The sequence below is a fragment of the Euwallacea similis genome, chromosome 29 (genome assembly GCF_039881205.1).
Source record: "Euwallacea similis isolate ESF13 chromosome 29, ESF131.1, whole genome shotgun sequence".
Classification (NCBI taxonomy): domain Eukaryota; kingdom Metazoa; phylum Arthropoda; class Insecta; order Coleoptera; family Curculionidae; genus Euwallacea; species Euwallacea similis.
Genome location: NC_089637.1, coordinates 1,912,495 through 1,938,276, shown reverse-complemented (window position 1 = coordinate 1,938,276; position 25,782 = coordinate 1,912,495). Strand labels below are relative to the sequence as shown.

Sequence of the window (25,782 nt, the reverse complement as noted above, 5' to 3'; positions counted from 1 at the left end):
CCTTAAATTTTTTGATAGTAAACAACAACAGGATATTCAAAGCAAATAAAGTTTCAAAAACTGACATCTTAATTACCAAAAATTGTTATCACAAAAATCAATAAATTTACCTCAATAATGTTACAAGAGATTTTTAGTATTATTTGTTAAAAAGCACTTAGAAACAATTGAATTTTTGACAATTTTTATTTCTTATAAGGATGCACTATTCTTTTGCCATTAGGGAAAATATGCATTGCACCTACCTGGCTGACTTAATTCCTGAAAAATTTCATAGTTTTAGTAGTTACAAGATTCATAATGAGTTCATGGGTGTATTTATTTCATTGCTTGCATCTGTATGTGGCAACTATGTGTAATCATATTTCCTAAATATTTTGATCTCATTTATATTCTACTTACCCATACCATTGTGCCATGTATCAAATTCGTATTTTTATTAAACTATTTTGTTAATATTACCGTTTTTTAATGCATAATCTACTTGACGAATGTGTAGTTATAATATAACTGAGAATTAAGTTTAGTTAACTAGAGTTAAAGTAAACAATTAAGGATGTATGAATACTCCTGTGACTGAATATATGTTAAAACTACTAACTAACATTATCTGATTGACTTTCTTCTATGTTTTGACAAGTCTCTTCTTTGGCTAATTTCTGTCGATTTCTCCATGCTTGCATAAAGCTTGAAGGATGCACTGGATAAAACCCTGAGAGACCTAACAACTGTTTCACCGACTGCGATATGTCAGCCCCGTTTCCTATCCAGTATTGTATTCGTTCAAAATTCAATGCTACTAATTGCTCATTGTACTGATTAGGTATTGGGTCATAAGAGCCTAGTTGCTCTATTACTGGCCTGCTCTGATGGGCTCTATTCTACATAAAAATGTGGAATATAAGAATAAGTAAATGAGGCTATTATGGTCTTACTTACAATTGCAAGTACTATATGGTAAAAGGGTCTGTTTGTGCAGCCCTGTAGAAGCAGCCGGATTACTTTCGGGGAGGTTTTACTGTAGATTCCTAAGCCGCTGGCAGGAGGAAACATTTTAAACAATTGCGTTAGTTTATGATGTTAGTAGTTTTAATTTAAAAAAAACCTAAGAAATCAAAAAATAATAAATATAAAATTTTTTTAGATTTGAGGTTAGACTTTAGTTAATTTTTGACATATTTAATTTAATTATTTTATTAAAACTGAAATATGCGTTTGATATATATTTATCCTTGTTTGTTGTTATTCATTCAAGAGAGTAAAAACGAATTCGGTCGCAGTTTCTAAATAGTACAATCTGTTGATTAGTTTCTAAAATAAGTTGTTGTCTCGGTCGACATAATCGGCACCTGTCAAAGAAAAAATAAATTTTAATTTGCTTTAACTGCTTCAACCAAATTGTATTATATATAATTTAAAATATTTAAATAAATTACATAAAATAAATTTACGTTATTGTTGACTGCCTAATGTTTAATGTCAGTATTTCTTTACAAAATTTAAATGTGCCGCCCTGTCACCACTGTCTAACTTTACCGCCATCTTTATTGGGTCACGTGACCCCACAAAAGTGCGTTGCGGGGAAAGTAATATTCAGGTATGGTCATTCGGAGGGCATTTATTTACGAGAAAGACCGTGTTTTAGGTGTGTTGTAGAAGGTAAAACTGATTTAGACCCTAGGTGAGGTGGCTCCAAAGTGACCCCACTCAAATTCCGTGATCCACGGTCCCGTATTTCCCGAGATTCAATTGATTTGTCATCCAGTTCACACAAGGCCGTAACAAGCCTTGAAATGGCGTCCGCGGTCGTCCCACATGGTGAAACGGGATTATTCCCACGGTGAAATTCGATTCTTTTTATAATTTCCCCTCGGTTAATGTGAAAATGCTCCGGAACAAAGGTTTTTTTCCTTATCAGAGGAGATGACTAACGTTCCACGTGGAAAATACAGTTATTATCTTTGTTATTGTCCACAAACGTTTCGGGAAATCGGGGCCAAAGCCTTGTAATTAATCACCCTTCTCGTTCGTTTTCAGGCCTACCAAGGCTTAGACCTTTTGATCACACATCAGTCAGTTTTCCCAGTTTATTAATACCTCATTTTTCCTGTTGCTTTGAATTTAATTGCCTCCAGCTAGATAACCAGAGACTAAACAATTCCCTTTAATTACAGATAGTTGTAAATAGAATCACTGTACATACTGTACAAAAAAAGATGAGTTCGGCTGGTCGAACCACTTCCAAGGGTGGTAAGGGGGTGAAAGCTGATAAATCTCACAAAACAGATGGAGGTAAGACCATCTCAACTTTTAGATGTTAGCCTTTAGAAATATTTTTTCTGGATATTCCTCTTAATCATTACCACTCAATAGTTATTCTGTATTAATCAGTAGTAGATTATAATAGTGCCTTTGCAAGATTAGATAATTATTTCTGTTTTCATATGTTAGGTAAAGGTGGTGGAGAAAAGATACACAACAAAGAGAACACCATGAAAACGGAAGAACTGGGTATTAAAGACAAAGTGAAACAACTTATGGATTTGACATGTCGCTCTGAAGATGAAGTGTGTCTGGCCCTTCATGAGAGTAACAATGACATGAATATGGCTATAAATTTGCTTTATGAGGAAATGCAAACTGTAAGTTATTTTTTTGTGCCATTTTGTTATTTTGGACATTTCCAAATATTTTTTAAAATTAATTAAATATCAATCTGGGAAATAGGAGAAATGATACTCCTTAAACTGTTCTAGTATGAGTAGAAGTTACATAGTTAAAACTCCACATTTTCTGCAAAAATTGTGTGGTCCTAATTGGTGATGCATATATTGAAATCTTGAAAATTGTAAGAGGTACAGATAGTTTTAGAAAATTTTATAGGGAACACATTTTATTTAAAAAAACTTATCATTTTTCTGAAAAATGGTAAGTTATTTTTTTGTTTGTTTTTCTTTTTTCCTTTATCTGAAACATTGGAACTCTAAAGTTTGAACTTTGCTCAATAGTCTTTCTCAGCCACATTGAAAGGGAGTTTGAAAATTAAACATTGTTAAGGGACTCTTTTGTGGAGAATATGAAATCATATCAAGAAATAATTTATTGTTTCTGGTTTATACATGATAAATTTGCAAATTCAAATGGAGGCAATATTGTTTTTTTGTCTTGTAGCAAGCTGTCATAAATTTGGCACTAAATGATGATTTTTTTTTTTTTGTAAAGTCAAAATTGATAATATGTATATGTTGATAGTAACCAGTGTCTTAAAACTCTGAAATAGAAGAATTAAATTATAGAAACTTATCCAATTTTTTAGTTTTTGGAATAGTTGTATGTCCTTTCAACCTCACTTAGCATTGTGTTTAACTATTAAAATGAGTGTTAGTTCTGAGCACATTTGTTTCGGATCTCTATTTAATTTCAATTTATATTAAACCCCTATCATAATATTCTGAATGATGAACTGATGACGAGACTGAGAGGCAGCTTATAATGTCGCGCCTCAGTTTACCGCAAGTTTTTTGCAGTTTACCTACGGACGCGCCTTCAATAAGCCTGTTTCACAGATGTCTTTTGGCAATCTGACTTTATTATATGTTCCACTATCATTTGAGTAGGTAGGAATGTTCTCTTAGGTTGGTTTTCTGTTCAGGGCGAGTGGGAAACGAAAGATAAAAAGAAAAAGAAACGCCAGGCTTCTGCGGGCAAAGATAAAAAGCCAGAAGAGGGCACAGGAGGCTCTAGTGACTGGGATGACAGTGTGCCGCCACCTCCTCCAGGGAACAACAATGGTAGTGGAGATGTTAAGGATTGGAAGGTATGTACAGAGGGTCCTGAGGACAGAAATATCAAGTATGTAAAATGGTAATCAAGAAAGACCACTCATCCTTTGTAAAAAAAAAATCCCAATAATTATCATATTGAGTAACAGGTATCATCCATCACAAAAAGATTATAAAGTAACACAAAGTATGTTTTTTCTTTATTTTTCCACTTTGTGTTATTATGAACTGACCTTGATAGTTATTGGAATTTGTTAATGTTTATAACTCAATTCAAGAAGTGCAGTGCTTCAGGGTGAATTCTTGAAATCCCTGTTCCTCTGGTAGAAACTGTTTTATTAATTGTAGTAATATCATCTTAATAGTGTAAGAAGGGATATATGTTTACATCATAAAGTATCTATTTAACTGTATGGGAAAATGGTAGTGGCCTTTTTATTAACGAAATTTTGCAAGTCATAAGCTCACCCAGTCCATAAAATAATTTTCAACTTAGTATTTATATTTTCAAAATATGGGCTATAGTTATTATTTTTTACAAGATTCATGCAAACATACATAATGGAAAAATGAATTTGAGTATGTAACTTTTCAATATTATTAACGCTATTGTACGCCATTATTAAATTGAGTTTACCATAATTTTTTATCTAATATAGGGTGCTCAAGATAAGGATGCACTGAGGAATATTACAAATTATACCATAACAATTTCAAATTCCAATTACATCTTGTAGAAAAAAGTGACCATTTAAGCTTGACATTTTCTTTGGAAATATAAGAACAGGATTTTTCTTTTACTCCAAAGAGTGAACTGTAACTTTGGATACACTATACAGGGTGTTTCATAAATATATATCGACAAACTTCCAGGGGTTGTAGAGCTCAAAAACAAATATTTAGAACAAGTAAAGTTAGATCCGAAATCGCTTTATTTCCAAGATACAGGGTGTTCCTTTTTTTTTAATATTTTAAAAACGGTTTGAGATGCGGACATGCTATGGCGGGATAAATGTACATGTTCTGGAGTATGCAGATCATTTCGACCTACACCAGTGGCGTCCGTGCGGCCATTCAATGGGATGTTTCTAATTTAAAAAATGGCACGCCACTAACTTTTTTAAATATGAATATTTTTTTCTTAATCTTCCATCAATTCTTAACAAGAAAGGTCTCTTAGTATTTTGTTGCCCAAGTGGCCGTTTTCGAGAAAAAAATAAATTAGGTAGTAGACATGAAAACAAACATTTGTGAATCATGTCTTCCGGTGTACTACCTCTATTAAAAGAAAATTACATTAATTTCTTCTTAAAAAAAATCACACTTGGAAACCTACACCGGTTTTTTGCTAGGCACATGAATGAGAATTTTAATTAAAAACATCCCATTGAATGACCGCACGGACGCCACTGGTGTAGGTGGAAATGGTCTGCATACTCCAGAACATGCATATTTATCCTGCTATAGCATGTCCCGAATTTCATGTCCGCATATCAAACCGTTTTTGAAATATGAAAAAAATATTTTTAAAAAAGGAATTAAACACTCTGTATCTTGGAAACGAAGCGATTTCGGATTTAACTTTATTTGTATTTATGAGCTCTACAACCCCTGAAAGTTTGTCGGTATATTTATGAAACACCCTATATATCATAAAAGGGGTATAAAGTTGTAAACTGTCTTTTCTTAAATTTGAGCACTTTACCCACATTTTTACATCATTCTTACTTCAAATAATTCACAATAATTGAAAGATCAATAATTGTATCAATTTTTCACTTGGTGCGTGTCCAAGATTCCAATTACTGAATAACACTATGTTAGCTGATAGAACATTCTTAGATTCAATTTCTAACAAGAAATTTCTGGCTTTGTTGTTTTATTGCCAACTTGATGTAAAGTTGTTTTTAAGTGTAACACTATAATATTATTATTATAAATTGGGTCTTTAATACTTTTTTAAAAAGGGGAACATTTTTATTTTTTAATTTATCATTATTAATGTTCAGATAATCTATTTAATTCTAAGTCGCAAAATCTTCTACATAACATTATTACTTTACTGAAAAGGGGATTAAGTTCCAAAAAATGTTAAATTGCAAAATAGCCCCAGAGTGGATGTCTTATTTGCTTGCTATTACTATCTCTGAAATTGTAAGTATTACAAAAATAGTTAAATGAAAAAAAAGTTGCTGTTTTTGGGGACTTTTAATATACCCAAAGGGAGTTACCAAATTGTTTTTCATTTTAGAGATTTTCTGAAAAATGTAGAATTGGTTGAAACTTTCAATTGAAAATAATTCAGAAATGATTGCTTCACGTAAGTTGCTAGTTGGTTCCTCTCGACAACATAGACTCATTATTATCTGAAGGTAACATTTCGCATTTAAAATATTAATGTCAATTTTTTTGAGTACAATTCCCCAAATAAAAAAATGTATTGGAGTCATATTGGGAGGAAAAGCATTCACAAATAATACATTAATCTTTCAGTGATAAAAAACGCTTTCAAAATATAAAGTGAAAAACTATATGTCCATATTTCAAATACTGAATTGGTATCAATATCTTAAACGCCACATGGCCACTTGGAATGAAAATACGCCGATGTTGTAGAGAGAAAACTAACAACAAAATTTATTAAAAAGTTTTATCATACTTGTTGACACAAGTTAGCTGTGAAATAATGCCATAAAATTTCACTTGAAAATCGGACCCGTGAGTGATTCATCTATCTATTACCATTTTGACAATCCCCAAATAAATCCATTGAAAACATGTGAATTAAAACTACTATACCTAAACTTAAACTTGTACCACACGTTTATGAAGTACTCAGTATATTTCAAGAATTTCAGAAGAGAGAAACAACCTATAACATTTGTGATTGTATAAGCAAATTAATTTTTCAGTGCCCCAGTTTTATAGGAACATGTGGGAGTGAAAATAAAATTTTTGTCAAGGTGGATTGGTCAAGAATTTTAATACACCTATTTCATTTAGATAAAATTTTCATTCTCACTCTCACGTGTTCTTATACAGGGTCAGCCTCTCAAAACTGTCAAACTAAATATTATTTGACCACATTCAGCAGAAATTCCCATTATGGAACTGTTTAAAATTCTCAACAAAAATGACCTCAGTTCACATTTAAATGATATATTGTAAGGGAACTTATCATTTTCATGTTTTATATATGAAATACAAAATTTCCACCTGTGGAACTGCAGCATTGTTAAAGTTGCCTTACTTACTAATTAATAATACATTCGGGGCTGCTAGGTCGATGTACTTGCACCTGTAGCTAGAGGATAATTTCCGCGGTAACCAGGGAATTAAGCGGTGCTATGTCTTGTCAATTTTTTCATAAATATTAATCTGTGGTAAAATTGTTAGAACATGCATATGTTAACTCTAAATAAGATTATGAAGCATACAATATACAGGTGAAGACATGCATTATTAATGAGACACTTAATCACCAAAATGTAAACATGCAAAAGCGACATATTCCGGCTTTAAATTTCACATCATAAAATGGTTGTGATTTGTTGCTAATTATCTTATTAATCTATCAGGAACGTGGTGGCGGACGCCGTAACAATAGATCGAGTGGGCCAGGAGGTCCACCGCGACGCTGGCGTGAAGATGGTGCCGGTCGAGGAGGTGACCGAAGGGGCAACGGCCGCGGTACCACCAGAGGTGGTGGCCGAGGCCGTGGAGGGGGCAGAATCGGAGGACGGTAAGAAATATTTTGGAGGGGTTGTAGAACATTTAGTATTGTCCATTTGATAAATAAGTACTACTAACAAGATTAACAGGGCTGGATAAGTGTATTATATTTTTTCTCTGGATATTTTTCCAGCCTACTTCAGTAATGACAGATTGAGCAACAGATGTGGCGTAAATGATAGTGATAATTGACACTTTTGATATATAACCAATCAGTCCAATCAACTATTTTTTTTTGCGGCTAGGCGTTTTCCAGCCCTATATTTGTTTTTTGTAACTATAGTATGTGCTATTAAATTATCTTTGTGTTTAGGTATCCGCCCAGAGGTTCTCGTGGTGGCGCGGGTCGAGACTACAATAAACAACCTATTGATACCTGGGACAATTCCAACTCGAACACATGGGACAACAACACGGCAACCACAACGGTCACTAACCACACTCCGGCTGGAGACGACTGGGACGACTTCCACACGGATGAGTGGTCGACCGAGGAGTATACTGGGAGCCTCGTGGAGACCAAAGTGTTCACTCCCAGTGTCCAGCCGTTGCCGGAAAATGCGTTGAATTCTAGCGGTCAAGGACTGGACCAGAGTCTCAGCGGCTCGTCGCAGCACCAAGACAACTCTTATGGGTAAGTTTTAGCTCCCTGGGATGTTTTTTAGAGTTAATGTGTTAATTTGTTTTCATAGCCAATCGCTGAACCAGAGCTACAATCAAACGGTGCCACAGCAGCAGAGCCCGGTTCCTCCGATGGTCGGGACATTAACGGCAGCGCAGACTCAGTACTTTTCACAACTGTCGCAACAGAACAGTGACGCCCTCGGCAAACAGTACGGCAACACTGCTTATCAGACGCAACCAAATACCTATGATACCAAAACTAATGTGCAACAGGTACTTTACCTTTCAAATTACATTTTTTTTAGAGCGATTTTAAGAATTAAGCAATTTTCTGAAACTTCAAGGCTTCAAGGTAATTTTGTATATATTAGGTGAAGTAAAAAGTTCTAAGCGTTCTCGCTAGATGTTTTTAGTAAGCCATATCTCACGTATACATTACATCGGGTTATACTATACGGCGGTTTTAAGGTGAAATTACGCTTCAAAAAAAGTTCTTTGTCAGTTTTGTATTTGGTGAATCTAGTTGTGTGTTATAGCGTTACAAAATGGAGGTAAAAAAAAGAGAAAATTCGATACATTCTACCACTTCAACCGATGTGAACAGACGTAATAGGCGACCAAAAAAATTTGTACTGTTTGTGGACCTAACACAGTATCAAATGTAACAGCAAAGTAGTAATTCCAACGATTTCGTTCTGATAACATGTATATCGAAGATGAGGCACGTTCTGGTAGGCCAATCGTCGAAAATGTCGATAACATTATGGAGATTGTCAAGTCAGACTGGCATGTGAGCACTTATTCGATTGCCCAGGAACTGAAGATTAATCAGAAAATCGTTTGGAACCATTTGCATAAGGCAGGCCTCAAGAAGAAGCTCGATGTATGGGTGCCACACGAATTAACGCAAAAAAACCTTCTGGGCCGAATTAATGCCGAAGTGGTATGTGTTTGGTGGGATTGGAAAGAAATCGTCCACTATGAGCTGCTTCCATCGGGCCAAACACTCAATTCGGACCTCTACTGTCAACAACTGATCAGAATGAAGCAGGCGATCGACCAGAAGCGGCCAGAATTGGGCGATAGAAAAGGTGTTGTGTTCCATCAAGACAACACTAGACCGCACACATCTTCAACGACGCGTTAGCAGCTCCGAGAGCTTGGATGAGAGGTTCTATCGCACCCGCCCTATGGTTCAGACGTGGTATCAAGCATTTATCACCTTTTCAAGCATTTACAAAAAAATTTTGATGGTAAAAAACTGGCCTCAAGAGAGGCTTGTATAAATGAGCTGGTCAAGTTTTTAACCAATAGGGACTAGAACTTTCAACCACAAAATTATGAAATTACCTTTAAAATGAACAAAAGTTATCGAACGAAACGGCGCATTTTGATCTAAATCGGATAATTCTAACTATGTTAATTTTCATTGTCAAAATAAAGCGAAAAACGCTCAGAATTTCTTACTTCACCTAATATTTAAATTTCATAAAAACTTTCTGAAGATTCAAAATTTTTGTGAAATTCTCTGTTTGTTAATTTCCGAGTTTCTATAAAAATTATGTTCTAAATAAATTTGTCAGTATTTTTATATATTGACCTTTTATGTTTAGGTATGAACTGTGTTTATGTGGGAATTTTTAAGTGTTAAATTTCTCTTCTTTAAAGAATGTTGCAAGTAATTTTCAATTTTTGATTTTGCTGCCTAACTTTAAAATTTAAGATTTACAACTACGCCATCTGTTAACTATTCCCTAAAAATTATTTTTTACATAGTATACGTATATTTAAGCAGGTCTACAATAGTTCGTCTCAAGCCTACCCCGCCTCCTCTCAGGGCTATAGCAACGCCTCTCAGCAGTCATACAGTAATGCAGCGCAGCCCTATAATTCATCCACGGCACAGCAGGGCACTTATGGCAATGCAGCAACGCAGGGCGCGTATGGCAATCAGTCGGCGCAATCGTACAACAACGCAGTTTCGCAGAGCTACGGAAGTGCGCAGCAGAATTACGGAAACGCCGCCGCAGCGAACAACTACGGTGGGAGTTTCCAGAGCGGGACGACGGCTTACGCATCGGGACAAGAAGTGCAACAGCAGCCGCAGAGGACGAAGACGCAACGGGCTCGGGTGCCGCCACCGTCGAAGGTAAAGTAGACGTGCAAATTGTAAATGGAAAAGATTTTGAGGAAAAATAGATTGAAACAGAATTTTTCAAATATACAAAATGTTTACAACAGTTGTGTTTTTTATACATTTATGTCTTATTTAAGATTCAATATTGTACAGTACCCTGAAAATTTCCTAAAAACTCATCATAATAAGTTTAATATTATATTGAAACTACACAAGTTTGTAGTAAAAAGACATTCAAATTTAATCAATCCAAATACATGAAACAATTTATTTGCAGATTCCTGCCAGCGCGGTTGAAATGCCGGGTGATCTAAACAGCAGTATTACCTATTTGGACGTACAGTTTGGAGCGATGGATCTCATTGACGGTTCCTTTGATTCGAATTCCGGCAACGACGCCAAGTACGGAACTGAGAACAACAGGAGGTACTTGTTTGGAGCATTTCTCGCTTATATTTAGCAACGTTTTTACACATACAACTGTGGTTGGAATAGGATTGGTATCAGTTTAGATATATTATAAGAGAAATTAGCTGTTTATTTTCAATATGTGTATTCCAACTACAGATTTTTATTCTATTCTATGAAATTTTTGTGGAACGCTAATCCTACAACTTTCAGTACAACGGGTTTGGACAATTCGCGATCAACCCCGACCAGCGGAATTGAGCTAGATTCCTCAGGACAGCGTTCTGGGACGGATTATAGTGCTTCTGTCCCAGCGAGCAAAAACGGGGCGCAAAGCAGTATTAGCTCTGCCTTGACACAGGGCGTAAGTGCGTCTTTTTCATAATCTTTTCGTAAAACGTAAATGGATGTCTATGCAGCTAACAAACTCAGACAGCATTCCACAAGCCTCCTCGGAGCATTTGAACTACAGCAACACGAGCTCTGGTAGGAATACGTCTCAGCAGAGCACTGGTGCGAACGCGACTGTGCCGCAAGTGACTACCGCCTCTGGCGTCGATTTGAGCAAACAGTCGACGGAGAGCCACTCGTACAACTCACAGACGGCTGCTTACAACTCGTACCAGCCAAAGGGGAACAGTTATAGCTCATCCGCTTATGGGTCCACACCGACCACCGCCAGTTCCTACGTCAATCCTTCGGCGGCCAGTTACGTCAATAATCAGGTGAGTAACTAAAAATAACAGAATTGATCCGGAGAAATGGCCAAAAATCCCGCATGTTTTATGGACTATACATATACGTACAGTCATGTGAATTCAAATAACAGTGCTTTGAATTCACAAATTCAACTTATTATTCTTTGTCAGCATTAAAATAAACTTACATTTTGTTTTGACAGAAAGGAATACTGATAAGACTAGCATAAGTTCAATTTTATGCGTCTCATTTAATATCTTGGCTATTTATAAACCTGACCATATTTAAGCTATAACTAAAAATAACAATGCCGTTTGATTTAAAAATTTTGAACAAAAAACCGTCAATTATTTTGTGAAATCTCTGAATTGTAAAATTTTTTAAATTATTTTTCAGCTATACATTACTATTTTTATTGGTTTAGAAAATTAAAATGGATTGAAATAAACGTTGTATTCCGGAGAAATAAAAAATACTTTTGAAAATGTTATAAGAAGGAAGTACATACAAATTCATACAAAATACTCTGCAGTGTTCAGCAAAAATGATAGCCAGTGCTAAAAAAATTGCAAAAGGCATTGAAAATAGAGGAGGTAAATTTAAAATGACGACCCCTGCACAAAATAGACAACTACTGAGGCCGGTCACACGAAAACCTTTTTTAATATTTATCGAAATAAAAAAGGACTTAATCTTCCAGTTTGTACATTGTGTAGGAGAATAAAGTTAATAACTGCCAACTTAAAATCAAAAAGACCTAGAAATGTTCCTCTACTGAATAAAACACAGGTTTTTAAAAGATTAGCGTTTGCAAAAGACCTTGTACACTGACCCACAGCAAAATGGCATATGTATATTGTAAACAGATGAATCCAAAGTTATGCTATTCAATCCGACAATACTCTAAAGCGATGTAAAACGTCCTCCGCTACAATCCTTCAATTTAAAGTACATCACGAAAACCATAAAACACGACAAAAATAGGGTAATGATTTGGGGATGCTTTTCCTATTACGGGCCGGATCCAATTTTTTAGTTAAAGGAAACCATGATTGTGAACATTTATTTAAATATCCTCAAGAGTGTGATTTAACCTTCTGTTAAGTGGGATATGCAGTTAAAATGAATTTTACAGCACGGTAACGATTCTAAATACGTGGCGTGTATTGTAAAGTCCTGGTTCGTAGAAGAGAAATTCAATGTTTTGGTGTGGCATCATAGTCGCTAGACCTTAATCCTATTGAAAACTTATGGATGGTGGTGAAAAAAGCAGTTGCCAAGAAAAACCATAGCAACAAAGTAGAATTATAGTAAGATATAAAACTGGCGTGGAAGGCCATTCAACTATCAATATTGAGTTATGTTAGAAACTTGTTGATTCTATGCCCAATCAATGTCGTCAAATTTTATAGTAAAAGTGTTACTCAAAACCTTATTAGTGTTAAAAAAAAACTGTAAATACCATAGTTTAGTTTTCTTTTTTGATAATATCATATATTACTGTTATTTCAATTCACATTCTAAAAATATTTATTTTTTTCTGTTCTATTTTAAACTAATTACTCTATATGTTTAAATGTAAGCTATTTTATAAGGTGCAAAATAAATTTCCGTCGTTTGACAAAACATGGTCCCCGCCAGAAGATTATCTTGAAATTTTCAAATGTAAAACGTACTATCGCAAATTTGGCCATCTAGTAACAACTTAACGGGGGGGTATTAGTGACTCCTTATCAGCCTCACATAATTTGTTTCGTTCAATAATGTCAAGTTTTGCGCCAAATAAGCGTCATTTGCGGGAACTTTTAATTTACTTCTTTAATTTGAAGAAATCTGCAGCTGAGGCGCATCGATTGCTTGTAGAAGCATATGAGGCTGCTTTAAGTGAGAGAAGTTGTCACGAATAGTTTCACAAATTTAAAAATTGTGAATTTAATATGGAAGACAAAGAACGCAGTGGAAGACCTAAAGTGTAGGAAAATACGGAATTGGAAGTATTATTAGAGGAAGATTCATCCCAAACGCAAAAAGAACTTGCACTTACATTAGAAGGGACTCAATAAACAATTTCGCATCGTTTAAAAGCGTTGGGAATTGGATTCCTTATGAGTTGAAGCTGAGAGGCGTTGATCGCCGATTTTGCATGAGTGAAATGCTGTTTGCCAGGCATAAAAAAAGGTTTTTTTGCATCGAGCAGTCATTGGCAATGAAAAATGAATCTATTATGATAACTCAAAGAAGAGAAAATCATGGGCACCACCTGACCATGTTTCAACATCGACAGTCAAACCAAATATTAATGGAAAAAAACTCGTGTATTTGGTGGGATCAGTTTGGTGTCATATGAGTTGCTCAAACCGAACATAACCGTAACTGGAACTCTCTACCGAACACAATTAATGAGATTAAGCCGAGCACTGAGGAGAAACGCGCCCATTACTACTCTAGACACGACAAAATTATTCTCCTACATGATAATGCTCATCCGCATGTTGCAGTGCCGGTCAAAACCTATTTGGAACACTTAATTAGGAAGTCCTACCTCACCCGTCATATTCATCAGACCTTGCCCCATCCAACTATCACTTATTCCAGTCGATGGCATACACTCTGTCTGAATAGCACATCACATGAAGATATCAAAGATTGGGTCGATTCATGAATAGTAGCCTTAAAAGATGAAGAGTTCTTCCGACGTGATATTCGAATGTTGCCAGAAAGGTGAGAAAAAGTAATGGCTAGCGATGGACAATACTTTGAATAAAACATAATACACCGTTCTTTCACAATAAATTCCTAATTTTTTATTTCAAACGGCAGAAACTTATTTGTATCCCTTATAGTTAAGTAAATGCATAATTATAACAGCAAATTTGTTTGATAAAACAGTTTTTTTGTATTTAATTCCAAAAAAATGTATGTCCTGCTATTTCAATTCACACGACTGTACATTAAATTAGTTTTTACATTAATCGTACAAATATAGAAGATTAAACATGTAAATATTGAAGATGATATGTCAAAATATGTCGATTTTGCCATCCCTTGTTATGTTAAGCGATCATCCTATATGATGACTCAGTTAGGACCCGTTGCGTTGTCCCAAAAAGACCGAAGAAGATAGATATTCCTTTGCCAATTTACATTTTTTGAAACTTAAGAATAACTTAAGAATTGAGTCCGACCGGTCAATCTTAGCATTTGTCTATGACGTTATTGTAGTGTTGTTATTAGATACGGTATTTATTTTATATTTTTTTAAGACAAATTCCTATGCTTCGGGAGTCCAAAACCCGTCTACGGTTGCCAACTCCTACGGCAATTCCTACTCGTCGACAGGGATCGCAGCTCAAGCCTACCAAAGTGCCACTTCCTACCCTACAGGCGCGCAGCAGAGTTACGCGGCCTCCGCTCAAAACGCGTCTGCATACGGCGCCACTAGTGGACTAAGCAACAATCCCAATTACACCTCAACAAGCAATCAATACAACAGCTACAACTCGACGACAGGCGGCGCAGGGCATAAATTAGGCAAGGAAAACTCCTATGAAAGCACTACAGGGGTTGCGGCTACTAGTACGGCGAACAGTGGCGTTCCAGCATCCAGTGGTGCCACGCTGTCATTGAGTCAGCCGACAATCAGCAGTAGTAAAACCACGACTGCGTTGGGTAAGTTGACAAGTACTGAAAAAGCAGAAAATTTGTGCTTAAGAGTTATTTGTTAACTGATCCGAAAGCTTCAAACTTTAATGATTGATATGTCATTTACCAAATTCCACATGATGATACGATGACGAGACTGAGCAGCTAATGCTAAGAATTTTGTTCCGATTTACCACGAGTCTTTCGAAGTTTATCACGAACCGCTTTCACTGCATTAGTCGTTTAGATGATCTTGGCAATCTGATTGCTTTTAGTACTTTTAACTTTCATATAAAAAAATTAGTAAAATACTGACCATTATGAAACATTTTAGCTAAGAACTCAACCGGCGTGATGTCCAACATCCCCCCAGGAGTGCCTCCAGTGATGAGCACACCCTACATCATGGGCCAAGTGCCCTATTTTCAGCAGCCCGTTTACTCATATGAGGAAATGCAGCTATTACAGCAAAGATTGCCACACATGGTGAGTCCTGATTTTTAATGTAAATATTCCTGGGGCCGGTTTTCATGTCTCTGTCAATGTTATGTTCTTGGAAAGTACTACTTTTGTCAATCAAAATACAGTTGACAAAAACTTTATTGGATGAGTATACTTTTGGTATCTAAATTTAATATAAAGTGAGCTAACCGTTTTGCCAACACTGTTAATATCCTGAGTACATCAGGAAAAAATCGAAATTGTTATGATTAGGGCCTAATTGTCAATAGTCAACTTGAACATCAAACTAATTCTATGGAAATTAGCGTAAAATCAAAGTTAAGAACACATTAATAATTTGGTTTTTAATAAAAATTTAGATAGAAAATTGTCCTCACATTAAGTGTTTGATCGACTGAAGCACCCCAAAGACCACTTTTGAGTCTCTTCTGTCAACATTAAAGAATGTGAAGATAATTTGTTTCAAATTGCCTTTAATTATTATGATTTTATATTTTTATGGCCTTTTCACAAGATAAATTTGTATCAAACTTTCCTGTAATGTCGCCTGGGTAAATCTGTAATATTGACAGTGGCTCATGTGGGAATTTATGTCTATACTTTTTAAGGGATCGTTAGCTGTTTCGTTTCACAATAAAATACCATATATACTTCAGTGTCTTTAAAGTTGCACAAAGAAACAACCAACGTTTCTCTTGCCTTCTCGGTTGTTTTTAAAGAATCCTTGAGTTATAAAAGTCAGCAACCGAAAAGGAGCCTTTGTAGCGATGCATATAACCCCTCTTCACTCGCTTAGCATCAGTAACTAACCTGACCCGACAGTCCTTCTGTGAATCCTCGTTTAGTGCACAATGTAATATAGCGTCTTTCATGTTCATTCCTGGGTACTATCACCGACATTCGCTGGAATCGATAGAAACTGTTGAGTCTTTTAAAGAGGAGTGAATTGGTTGTCTGAAATCATCACATATAGAGGTTTTTGTGTCTTAAATATATCATAAAATTTCTACAATCAAGTGATTGCTTGGTTTTAAATTAATAATTTTTTTAATTAAAGGTTAAATTATTAAAGTCCCTGTTTTATTAATGTTACTAAAGTTTAGCTGGAGTAGTTCTTATTGAGTTGAAAATGGTGGTTCCATGTCATTGCTTTGTTGCTTTAACTATAATCTCAATAATTCTACCAGAACTTCAGTAATTGGGTCTGTACTTTTTTTGGGATAAACTAGGAAGTAATTTGAAAAATCATTTGAAAGTTTATGTTAGTCTCTATTAAAGTAATCAACAACATGACTCAATTTAATGGCCAATATATTGATGTCTTGATGTTAACTTTTTGAAAAAGATTATTTCCATGGAGATGGAAATTAAATAGTGGTTTGCAATCATATTGTTTCTATTGAAGTTTTGTTGACCAAGTTATTATGAGTTTCGTATGTTAGCAGTAAGTGTGATGAGGGCAAAATTTTTAATGTGTTGTCTACTTTGACTGCAGGCGAATTTTGATAGAAATATAGAAGTAAAGCCTAAAAGTATTGATCAGATTCTTGATAACAATATTTGCACATATATGGTCAGAATAGCAAACTCCGATTAGGTTAGATCAGATTTTAGTTGTAGTTTCACTTTTCTTGAATAGGGAACCAGTTATACACCAAAGAAATTTATTTTAAGTTTCACTGTAAACAATTCTTCTGTCATAATACCTCCACTTTGAAGATTCAGCAAATCCAGATTCGAGTGACGGGTGAGAACTAACCTACACGCATGTCGCCTTTAAATTTGTTCGGTGCGCAGGAGCGCTTTTATGTCTAATAGCTTGAAATACTAACGGACAACGTCACCTGTGTCGTTGTTATTACATAACCACCCTTTAAGCAAGCAAAAGTTATCGAGTGAAAACGCGGTCATGTGTATTCCTATATGCCCTGCCTAGACCACACCTTACTACGACATGGGTTACCAGACGCCGACGACGGTGCGGGACCCTACGGCAGCCGCGTTGGGCGGCTACGGGGCGGCCACGGCCGACGCCCGCTTTCAGGCAGCGGCAGGACGGGCGGGCGACGGTACTACGTCGCCGGTGCCCGCCGCCTCCCAGCAACAGCAACAACAACAAGGGCCCATTTTGGCGGCAGCGGCGGGCACGCCGCAGCCCTACTTTTTCACCGCTTTCAACACGATACCGGCGCCACCTCCGAACTACGCTCAGTTCGGGACAATGTACACGGTAAGTTTTAACTAAGATTGGTTTTGCCAAAAGGAAAATTAATTATGGTTTAATGAAAAATATGCATTCGCAAATATTTTTAAATTAATCAAAAAAATCGGTCGCAGAAATATTCGGAATAAAGTCTATGTAAAATATCATATCAGATGATTGAAATGAAACTCGGTATCACAAAAATTTTAATTTTGTGGTATCTATAAGCCAAAATTTAACTTCTCAAAAAATAAAAACAAAGCAGATACATATTCTTAATTGTACACAATAAATATCTAGTCAACTTAGGTAGTGTCAGAAATTTGAACAAAAGTCAAGTTTATGTTCTTTATTTGATCTGAAAAGTATGAATTTAACTTACACAAAAACACAGGGGCGAAACAGGTGCATTTTTCTATGGGTGCCAAATTTGAAATAAACTTGTTAAAGAAATTACACGAGGTGGCTAAACCATTGTTCCACCATCATCAGCTGTTACTTCGGAGCTTGAAATATAGCTGTTTTACATCCATAAAAGAACGCAATTACATAGAACAACACCTACATTATTAATTTATAGTATGTAATTAGATGTTCTAGTATATACCAAATTATGAATTTGAGTTTAACGTTTTCTGATATATATATTTTTTAATTTGTTTAAATTCTTAGTAAAAAATATACCAACTTTCGTATTCTCTCTTTATTTTGTAATTGTTTTAGTTATTAGTTTCTTGGTTAATTTATAGCAATTGCCTGCGGTGACGAATGCGCACGGCTCTAGTGCTAGCAGCCAGTACGGTCCAAAGCCGGCAACTTATGGCTCGGCCGGATACGGGGCATACGAGGCATTGGGACAGTCGGCGGCCGCGGCGCAAGACTACGCCAAGAGTGGCTATGCAGTGGGTACGGCAGCGGCGGTGGCGCACCAGGCCGGCCAAAAGGGGCAAAATTCGACAGGAGGAGCGTCGGCAGCAAATGACATCAGCGCCATGTACGGCAAGTCGCATGCGGCCCTCGGCAAAGTTAACGTAAGTCTTGATTGTACTACACTTTGAATTGTTTCTCTCAAAATGTTAACGTTTGAAGTGAAAATTTTCACATTTTCAAGCACATTAAAATCTAACTTTTGTATCATTTAACTGACTTACTAATTCTAACGGTTTAGGAGATAGCTATAGTGAACCATGGCAATTAGACCACCCTATAAAACACGTACTAATATGCTTATAATAAAGTATAGTTAGAATCTCTAATAGAACTTCTAAAAGCAATATCTTTTTTAAATAATTTTTTTTTTGTGTAAAAGACAGTTTTCCAGTTCAATTTATTAAAAAATTTATCACAATTCCGTTACCCGCGTATGGCATCTAAAACTGTTTATCCTATTTCAGATCCTTCGCGTAGGTACCAACTAAACTTTTTGCCTGCTTCCTGATGTGCATATATTTTTTTCGAATAATCAATAAATGCGTACAGCTAAGTAGGAGGAGCACTGGTTATTGGGGTGTTACGTTATTTAATATTAAAATAATCTAAATTTTTATTTATCTACAGAAAAAGTTATATTAAGTGTTCAAAATGTCTTCCATTATTATCAGAGCATAATTGTATACAGTGTTGAAAATTTTCTCCCATCCTCAGTAACGTTCCCTATCATTTCGAATCATTCTAGCGACATTTACAACGCGTCCTCATAGTCCCTCAGCTGTCTTAACTGGAACGGAATACACTCTCTGTTTCATACGGCCCCATAAATAATTATTGCAAGGATTTAGATCTAAGAAAATAACTCATATTGTTCAAATTTTTCAATTTTTTCCAGTTAAAAATTGTTTTAGTATTAATTTGTTATACATGATCAAATTCAAAAAAATATTTTTTATCAAAAAAATGAAATTCTATTTGAAACCCTAAAGTTGACATTTGAAGCAGAAGTTAAGTTTAAAAAAATCAACTTTGACGTTATTTAGTCGTATATTAGTCTAAAAAATATCATTTTATTAAGTTTTTAATTCATCAAAATTCGTTCATAAATAACTGAGTTACAGCTTCCCCCCGTTTTTTTAAGACATCGTGTATTTATTGAAAATCTTTCTTGAAAATTCCCTTATCTTTCCTGAAAATAGCCTTATACCATGAGGAATTTTCATCTTCCTAAATGTGATTATTGTGCATATTAAATGTTCTTTCCCTGGGAATCCCATTTCATCGGTGACTAACACATAGCTAAGAAAGTTTAGAACCCGTCTTAGTTTTCTTAAAACCCAGTTGTAGAAACGATGTCGATGATAATCCTACCGTTATAAACACTAAACTTTTTGTACATGATATAACTTTTGTTTTAAAATCTTCCAAAGTGAACTCTTTGATACATTGTGTTCTGTTGCTAATCTATAAGTGCTAGTCCCAGGATTATTCACATTCTCCAAAATTGCTTTTTCAACATTTGGAAAGCGATTCAACTGTTGTCTGCCGCGACCTTAATATGCACCTGCAAAAATTCCTCGACTTCGAAATACTTGAATAACATGAGCAAACAAGCGCCTATTGGGGCGTAGGATGATTCGGGAAAAGATGTGTATAAATCTTACGAGACCGATTAAAGTTTCTACGGGCTTTCCCATAAGCTAGCACCATATCAGTGTACTCATTATTTGTAAAACGCGGCATGTTTACATTAAAATGTCTCAATAGTTTCAAACGCTATACAATAACAGAAATGAGACGTGTCAATCGCAAACAATACAAACCTCGTTGTGCATCTAGCTTGAATCACGGTTAGTAAAAAAATACGATAATTAAACATTCACAAAATAGTGTATACTTCGATTTTTTTAAATCCATAGACGGTTCCATAGAGTGATTTTGAGAATTAAAAATATCGGAAGAAAATGTGAGTTAATAAAAAATTATTTGACAAAAGTGTTTGCTTTTGATGAGTTCTATTACTTGTTCAAATTGTGACACTTATTTCTAAGACCCCCTGTATATAATATGGCTTATAAAATGTGTCATTAAAAAAAATCCTGTTTTGGAACACCCAATATAAGTCTCACTAATTTTAAAATGTGATCTATATGACGCTTCATACACAGCCAAAATTTGATAAAGCTATTTTCTATTCAGCAAAACGATCTCCAGTACCTTAGGTGGACCATTATTTCATAGAACAGTCCGCATTTTGGTATTCTTCTACTGGATAATCCTATTATTTTTCGTACTTTATGTACAGAACTTTTTCTGTGAACGCACTTCTAAAGCTAACAAAAAAATGTAGACAAAGTCATGTCCGATTGTCTCATCTGCGATGTTGCCGTATTTTCAATTTAATAGGTCATTAAATGGAGAAGGTCCACCATAGCAAATATAATAGCCATCTATATTTAATAACACGCTACGAAAGTAGAGTTGACAACGATGTCTTGGTAACAATGGGGCGACATGTTTATTATTATTGTTTTAGTTTACATTTTTAACATACCGTTAATAAATTACAATTACATTAAATTTCTTAATTTCTTTCGTATGATAGTTCTATTGAATTTCCTTGATAATTGGATTAAACCTTGTAGAAGAAAATTATCTACTTTCACGATTATTTTATCACTATTATGCCAAAGATTTTAAAAAATCTTTCACTAACTAGTCGTACGAGAAACAAGGCTTTCACTCGGGCACGCCACCCCCCTTCACAGGAACCCTTAGCCAGAGTGGGGGACTGCCTCCTAGCGGCGCCGGCTACCCCTCACAAGTGTATATTCCCACGATGGCCATGCATCAGCATCAGCCTATGCACCAGGTGAGACTCTTCCACTTTTTAATTTTTAAAATGTCTTCCCAAGCATGTTTAAATCAGCGCGGTACATGTAGGATTTATTCCGCTTTGATTATGGGTGTGTCTGGATGCCTTTGCATGATAAATACTTTAAATTTTCAGGAATAAGTTCTAATATTGGTAATTGAGGTAAAACATGATTTTAATTCGAAATTGTCTCCTAACGGAGTAAAAGAAAGGATACATATAATAAAATGATTTCAACACGTAGGTCACGTTTTTTTGCTTCAATTATTGGTTCTACTATAGTTTCGTTGCTCCTTACGCTGTCGAATTGAGATTCAACTTTTCTTGGTAAAGGTTGCAATTAAACTGAAATACGTAATTTAGCATAGAAAATACATTGCATGTGGGTTACTGTGTATGTGTCACATTGTCGGCTGAAAAAGTTTTAATGAGGACTTGGCTGATGGTGTGATGCGTGGCACATTACCATCTTGGTTACTTAGATTTTTGTTTTGCTTGTAGATGGATGTGCGGCACCAAAGCAGACGCGCGGTAAGTCACATCACGACGCACCGCATCCGCTTTTGTACATTTCATTTTGCATGTTTCATTATCTCGTAGCATTTGCATTTGAAAGAAAATATCTGTATCAGCGTGAAACGTTACTAAATGTCATCACAAAAACAGTGAAAAAAGTCCTTTAGGACTATTAAAAATATTCCACATTTTGATAGGGCGCTGTTAACAATTGTATTACACAAGCAAATGATATTGTTACCTTTATTTCACACCGCCCTAGTACGGCTGGTAAAAAGTAATACAGTATTAATAAGCAAACTTTAAAACATCAAGTTAAAAAAAAAAAACAGGAAACTTAGCCGCGGGATTAAAAACTTTTAGTTCTAGATATACATATCAGAAATTGATTTTTTAAACAAATAAAAAAATTAATACTGGTTAGTTCGGATTCGTTTCAATTCAGCAATTCCAGCAAAAATCTTGACACCATTGATATAAAAGAACAGGTTGTAGAATAATTTTTACAATTTTGATATTTTACAAAAATGATAGGAAGTGACAACACTATAGTTTCTTACGTCTCATATACGTCTTGACCATGATACATCTCGACGACAAAATGACGTCATTCCAGCACTAATACGTAACTGCCTTCGGGCCAGAAAACAAAAAAAAAGGTATTAATTTTAGTAGCCTTCAATGGGGTCTTCGAACTTTTATTTTTCTTATACCAATCAATACTACTTCCAAAAATTAGTATTTTACACTTAATTTTTCTTGTTGTATGCTGCTTCATCTTTATCGATTTATTCATAATTCATCTAACTAAAGAAATAACACCAATACCCTCTCCTCAATCGCCAAAAACAGGGCAACTGCCTTTCACAGGTTGTCATTACGTAACAATAACCTGTTAAGATTATGTTGTCCTGTTAAAGGGAACCTGCAATATCCGATCTAATTTGAAAGGGAATGTAAAAGCGGTGAGTTTTTCTTTTGCAGGATTCGGGTAATTCGAGCGGTCAGCGTGCGCAGGGATCAAACCAGGCCAAGGGCGGCTCAAAACAGGGAGGTTATGGCGCCTCCTATTGGAATCAGAACTAAACGTGGCTTACAAGGAAATGCAAACTGCTCACCCTTCGTTCTTCCCGCAGCCACACTCCGAGTCCCCCGCACGTACTTGAAGAATTCTGTTATAGATAGTGATAATTATTATTTAGTTTCGCGGAAGAAATAATAGTTCCGGATTGTGCAAATCTTAGAGGTGCACCTCTAAAGCAGTGCGGCCTTCGAGGACTTTTCATTACGCCACCCGATATATTATTAATCGTTTTATTATTATTGTATTGATTTTTTTATAATGGTAATTACGTATAAGTTGTTGTTTTAGTGAGCCGCCCAGAATGTTTTTTCAGTTCATGTTGTTGAGAACTACTAGAGTACGTTTTTTTTTTATTCAAAAGGGGCAACGAATGTTCTTTAACCGAGGTACAAGACTTTGCGGTACTGTTCTGATTTGTTTGGTTAAGTGAATTTTTTTAGTTTACCGCGCGGAGTGGTGCGGCAGTTTCGCCTGCGACAAATAGTAAAAGTCAATTTACGAGAATCACACACACATTTCTTTTATACGGAGGCACTTTTTTCTGTCTCTCCACAAACGTGTACATATAGAACAAATATAAAATGCTTTAGGTCCGATTTCGCTCTGTAACTAGAAAGCGCCTGTTAATAAAAATTAGTCTCTAGCGAACCCCTTTGTCTCTGCCAGATATTAGGTAAATTGACTTGCCTATATTAACGCGGTCTCGTACGACTGACTTCTGAGGGGTCCTGGAGCGGTGCCACCGCACTTACACTGAAAATAAGGAAGCCGTCAGTCGAAACGTTAAGGAGCGCAGGTTTTCCGGTGATAGGGCAGCGGCACTGCCCTTGGTCCCATCGGACTATTTTTTATTTTATTATGATAATATTTTAGATAGAGTTTAAATGATAATAATAAAACTAAATTATCCTGTGTACCTACCGCTAATTTGTATAAAATACCCCCTCCCCACAATTATTGTAGACACTGTATATGTGTAGTTTTGTTTTGTATTTGCTAACTTATGAGACATTTGAGAGAATACACATGAGTAAATCTTGAAGATATGCGTTTTATTTGTGGTTGTAATTTGTTAAACACGATAAATACTACGCGTCTTCTACTAAAAATCTTAACCAAATGATCTACAAATTTTAAATTGCAAAAACCACACCGCCAGCAACCTTTGCTATCAACTTCTATGTTTTTATTACAATCATATCTAAAGAAAGAACCAAATAATTCCATAACAGAAAATTAATTAAACCTTATTCAATTAAGATAAATAATTTATAATGATTATTACAAGTTAATCAGAAAAATATAAAGAACAATAATAAATAAGTAATTCGGTATTTTATAATTAATTGTAGTAAATGATACGTTTTATTCACTAAAAAAGCATAGAGTAAGTACATTATTTCTAAATATGTAATTACAGAAAGTGGGATATTTGAGATGGCATAGACGTACATAGAAATAAAATACCTCAAATTCCACCGGTCTCGCCAGACTTTAGCATGACACCCTATTGCCGATTTAACGTTATAGCACGATAATATCAAAATAATAAACTGTTGCACTAGATATATGGCAGCGTTTACGCAGGCTACCGCAATTCACTATTTTCTAATGATTTTTAATTAATTTACTCAACATAGTATTAAGGATTGCTGCATTTAAAATTTACGTTAAAATTGAGTTCGCTATTTCTCTAATTTAAATTGACCATTTTATTTTTTTATCAAGGAAATATTTCTTAAGCGTGGCTACCACATCATCGACAAAATGCTACATTGTTCGTTATAAATATGGAATATTTCATCAGTTATTGATACCTCTTTTTTAAGTCAAAGGACCTTTTGAGGATCATTTTAAAAATTAATTTAGTTAAAATCAGTATTGTTTTATTTCTACGACATACAGTCATACTTTTTGCAACCAATGTTAACGATTTTTCTTCCAGATATTGAAGGAAATTTATATAAGTTGACAGAGAGCGCCAATCATTTTTGGAAACATTGTATTTGATATTTAAAAAATTTCAGTTACCTACTCCGATTTTGAGCTTCGCAAAACAAATAGTGTAAGTATTCCTTATTTATGTTAAGATCTTTAATTAATGTTTCTGAAAATGATAAAGGATTTAGATGTAAATTTCTTCTAACATAAGCGTTTATGAATTCCTTTAACATAGACAAGAAAAAAATTGTTATGTGTTAGGTAACCATAGGAAAAAGGCTGGAATATCACTTATCAATTCTCTCAAAAAAAGCTCGGGGGTGCCTATGACGAGTTGTATCGTGATTCATTCTGAGCTTGATTCTTGAAAGTGAAAGAATACTTCAGAAACTTGTATTGTTTTATTTTTATGAACAAATTAAATCTTACATGTATGTACTATCGGCCACAAAAGTGGTCGACCAGTTTCAAATCAAAATCGCTTGCGGTACTGTGGGTCGGATACCTTTTTTTTGTCACACTTGACCTACATTACTTTTTGTTGGATCCTCCTTTTTGTGTATATACATCAATATTTTGCACAAAAACATGTATTGCTGGCCCAATTCATTGAGACAATTTTATTTTTTGGTATTTTCTCAGTTTATCATTAAGGCGCAATGGCTCCGAATCTGAGCAAAGACATTAAAAGTAATATAGTACTTCTGTAGTATAAGTAATTCTGCTTTTTTCTCTCAATAAGCTAGG

The 25,782-nt window shown here is 35.2% G+C and overlaps 3 protein-coding genes across 3 annotated transcripts in view; 2 read left to right on the top strand and 1 right to left on the bottom strand.

Annotated features, from left to right (window-relative positions):
• Positions 1-506: 506 nt before the first annotated feature.
• On the bottom strand, positions 507-1,118 carry mRpS16 (mitochondrial ribosomal protein S16). Its single transcript, XM_066403404.1, has 2 exons — positions 940-1,118; positions 507-881 (listed from the first exon to the last, which is right to left on the bottom strand). Exons 1-2 carry the CDS (start codon positions 1,051-1,053, stop codon positions 597-599), a joined length of 399 nt encoding a protein of 132 aa, XP_066259501.1. The 5' UTR covers positions 1,054-1,118; the 3' UTR covers positions 507-596.
• Positions 1,119-1,555: 437 nt separating this feature from the next.
• Positions 1,556-24,136, top strand: lig (lingerer). The gene is made up of 18 exons (XM_066403396.1): positions 1,556-1,659; positions 2,175-2,292; positions 2,452-2,642; positions 3,653-3,817; positions 7,361-7,524; positions 7,828-8,148; positions 8,207-8,411; positions 9,934-10,287; positions 10,553-10,707; positions 10,897-11,047; positions 11,103-11,408; positions 14,646-15,051; positions 15,359-15,510; positions 17,423-17,716; positions 18,439-18,720; positions 21,339-21,491; positions 21,996-22,025; positions 22,995-24,136. Exons 2-18 carry the CDS (start codon positions 2,217-2,219, stop codon positions 23,094-23,096), a joined length of 3,507 nt encoding a protein of 1,168 aa, XP_066259493.1. The 5' UTR covers positions 1,556-1,659; positions 2,175-2,216; the 3' UTR covers positions 23,097-24,136.
• Positions 22,740-25,782, top strand: part of LOC136417622 (trafficking protein particle complex subunit 2-like protein) — an 86,168-nt gene continuing 83,125 nt past the window's right edge. The window contains exon 1 of the mRNA XM_066403395.1: positions 22,740-22,751. The gene's annotated coding sequence lies outside the window, so the exon portion shown is untranslated. The remainder of the gene's footprint in view (positions 22,752-25,782) is intronic.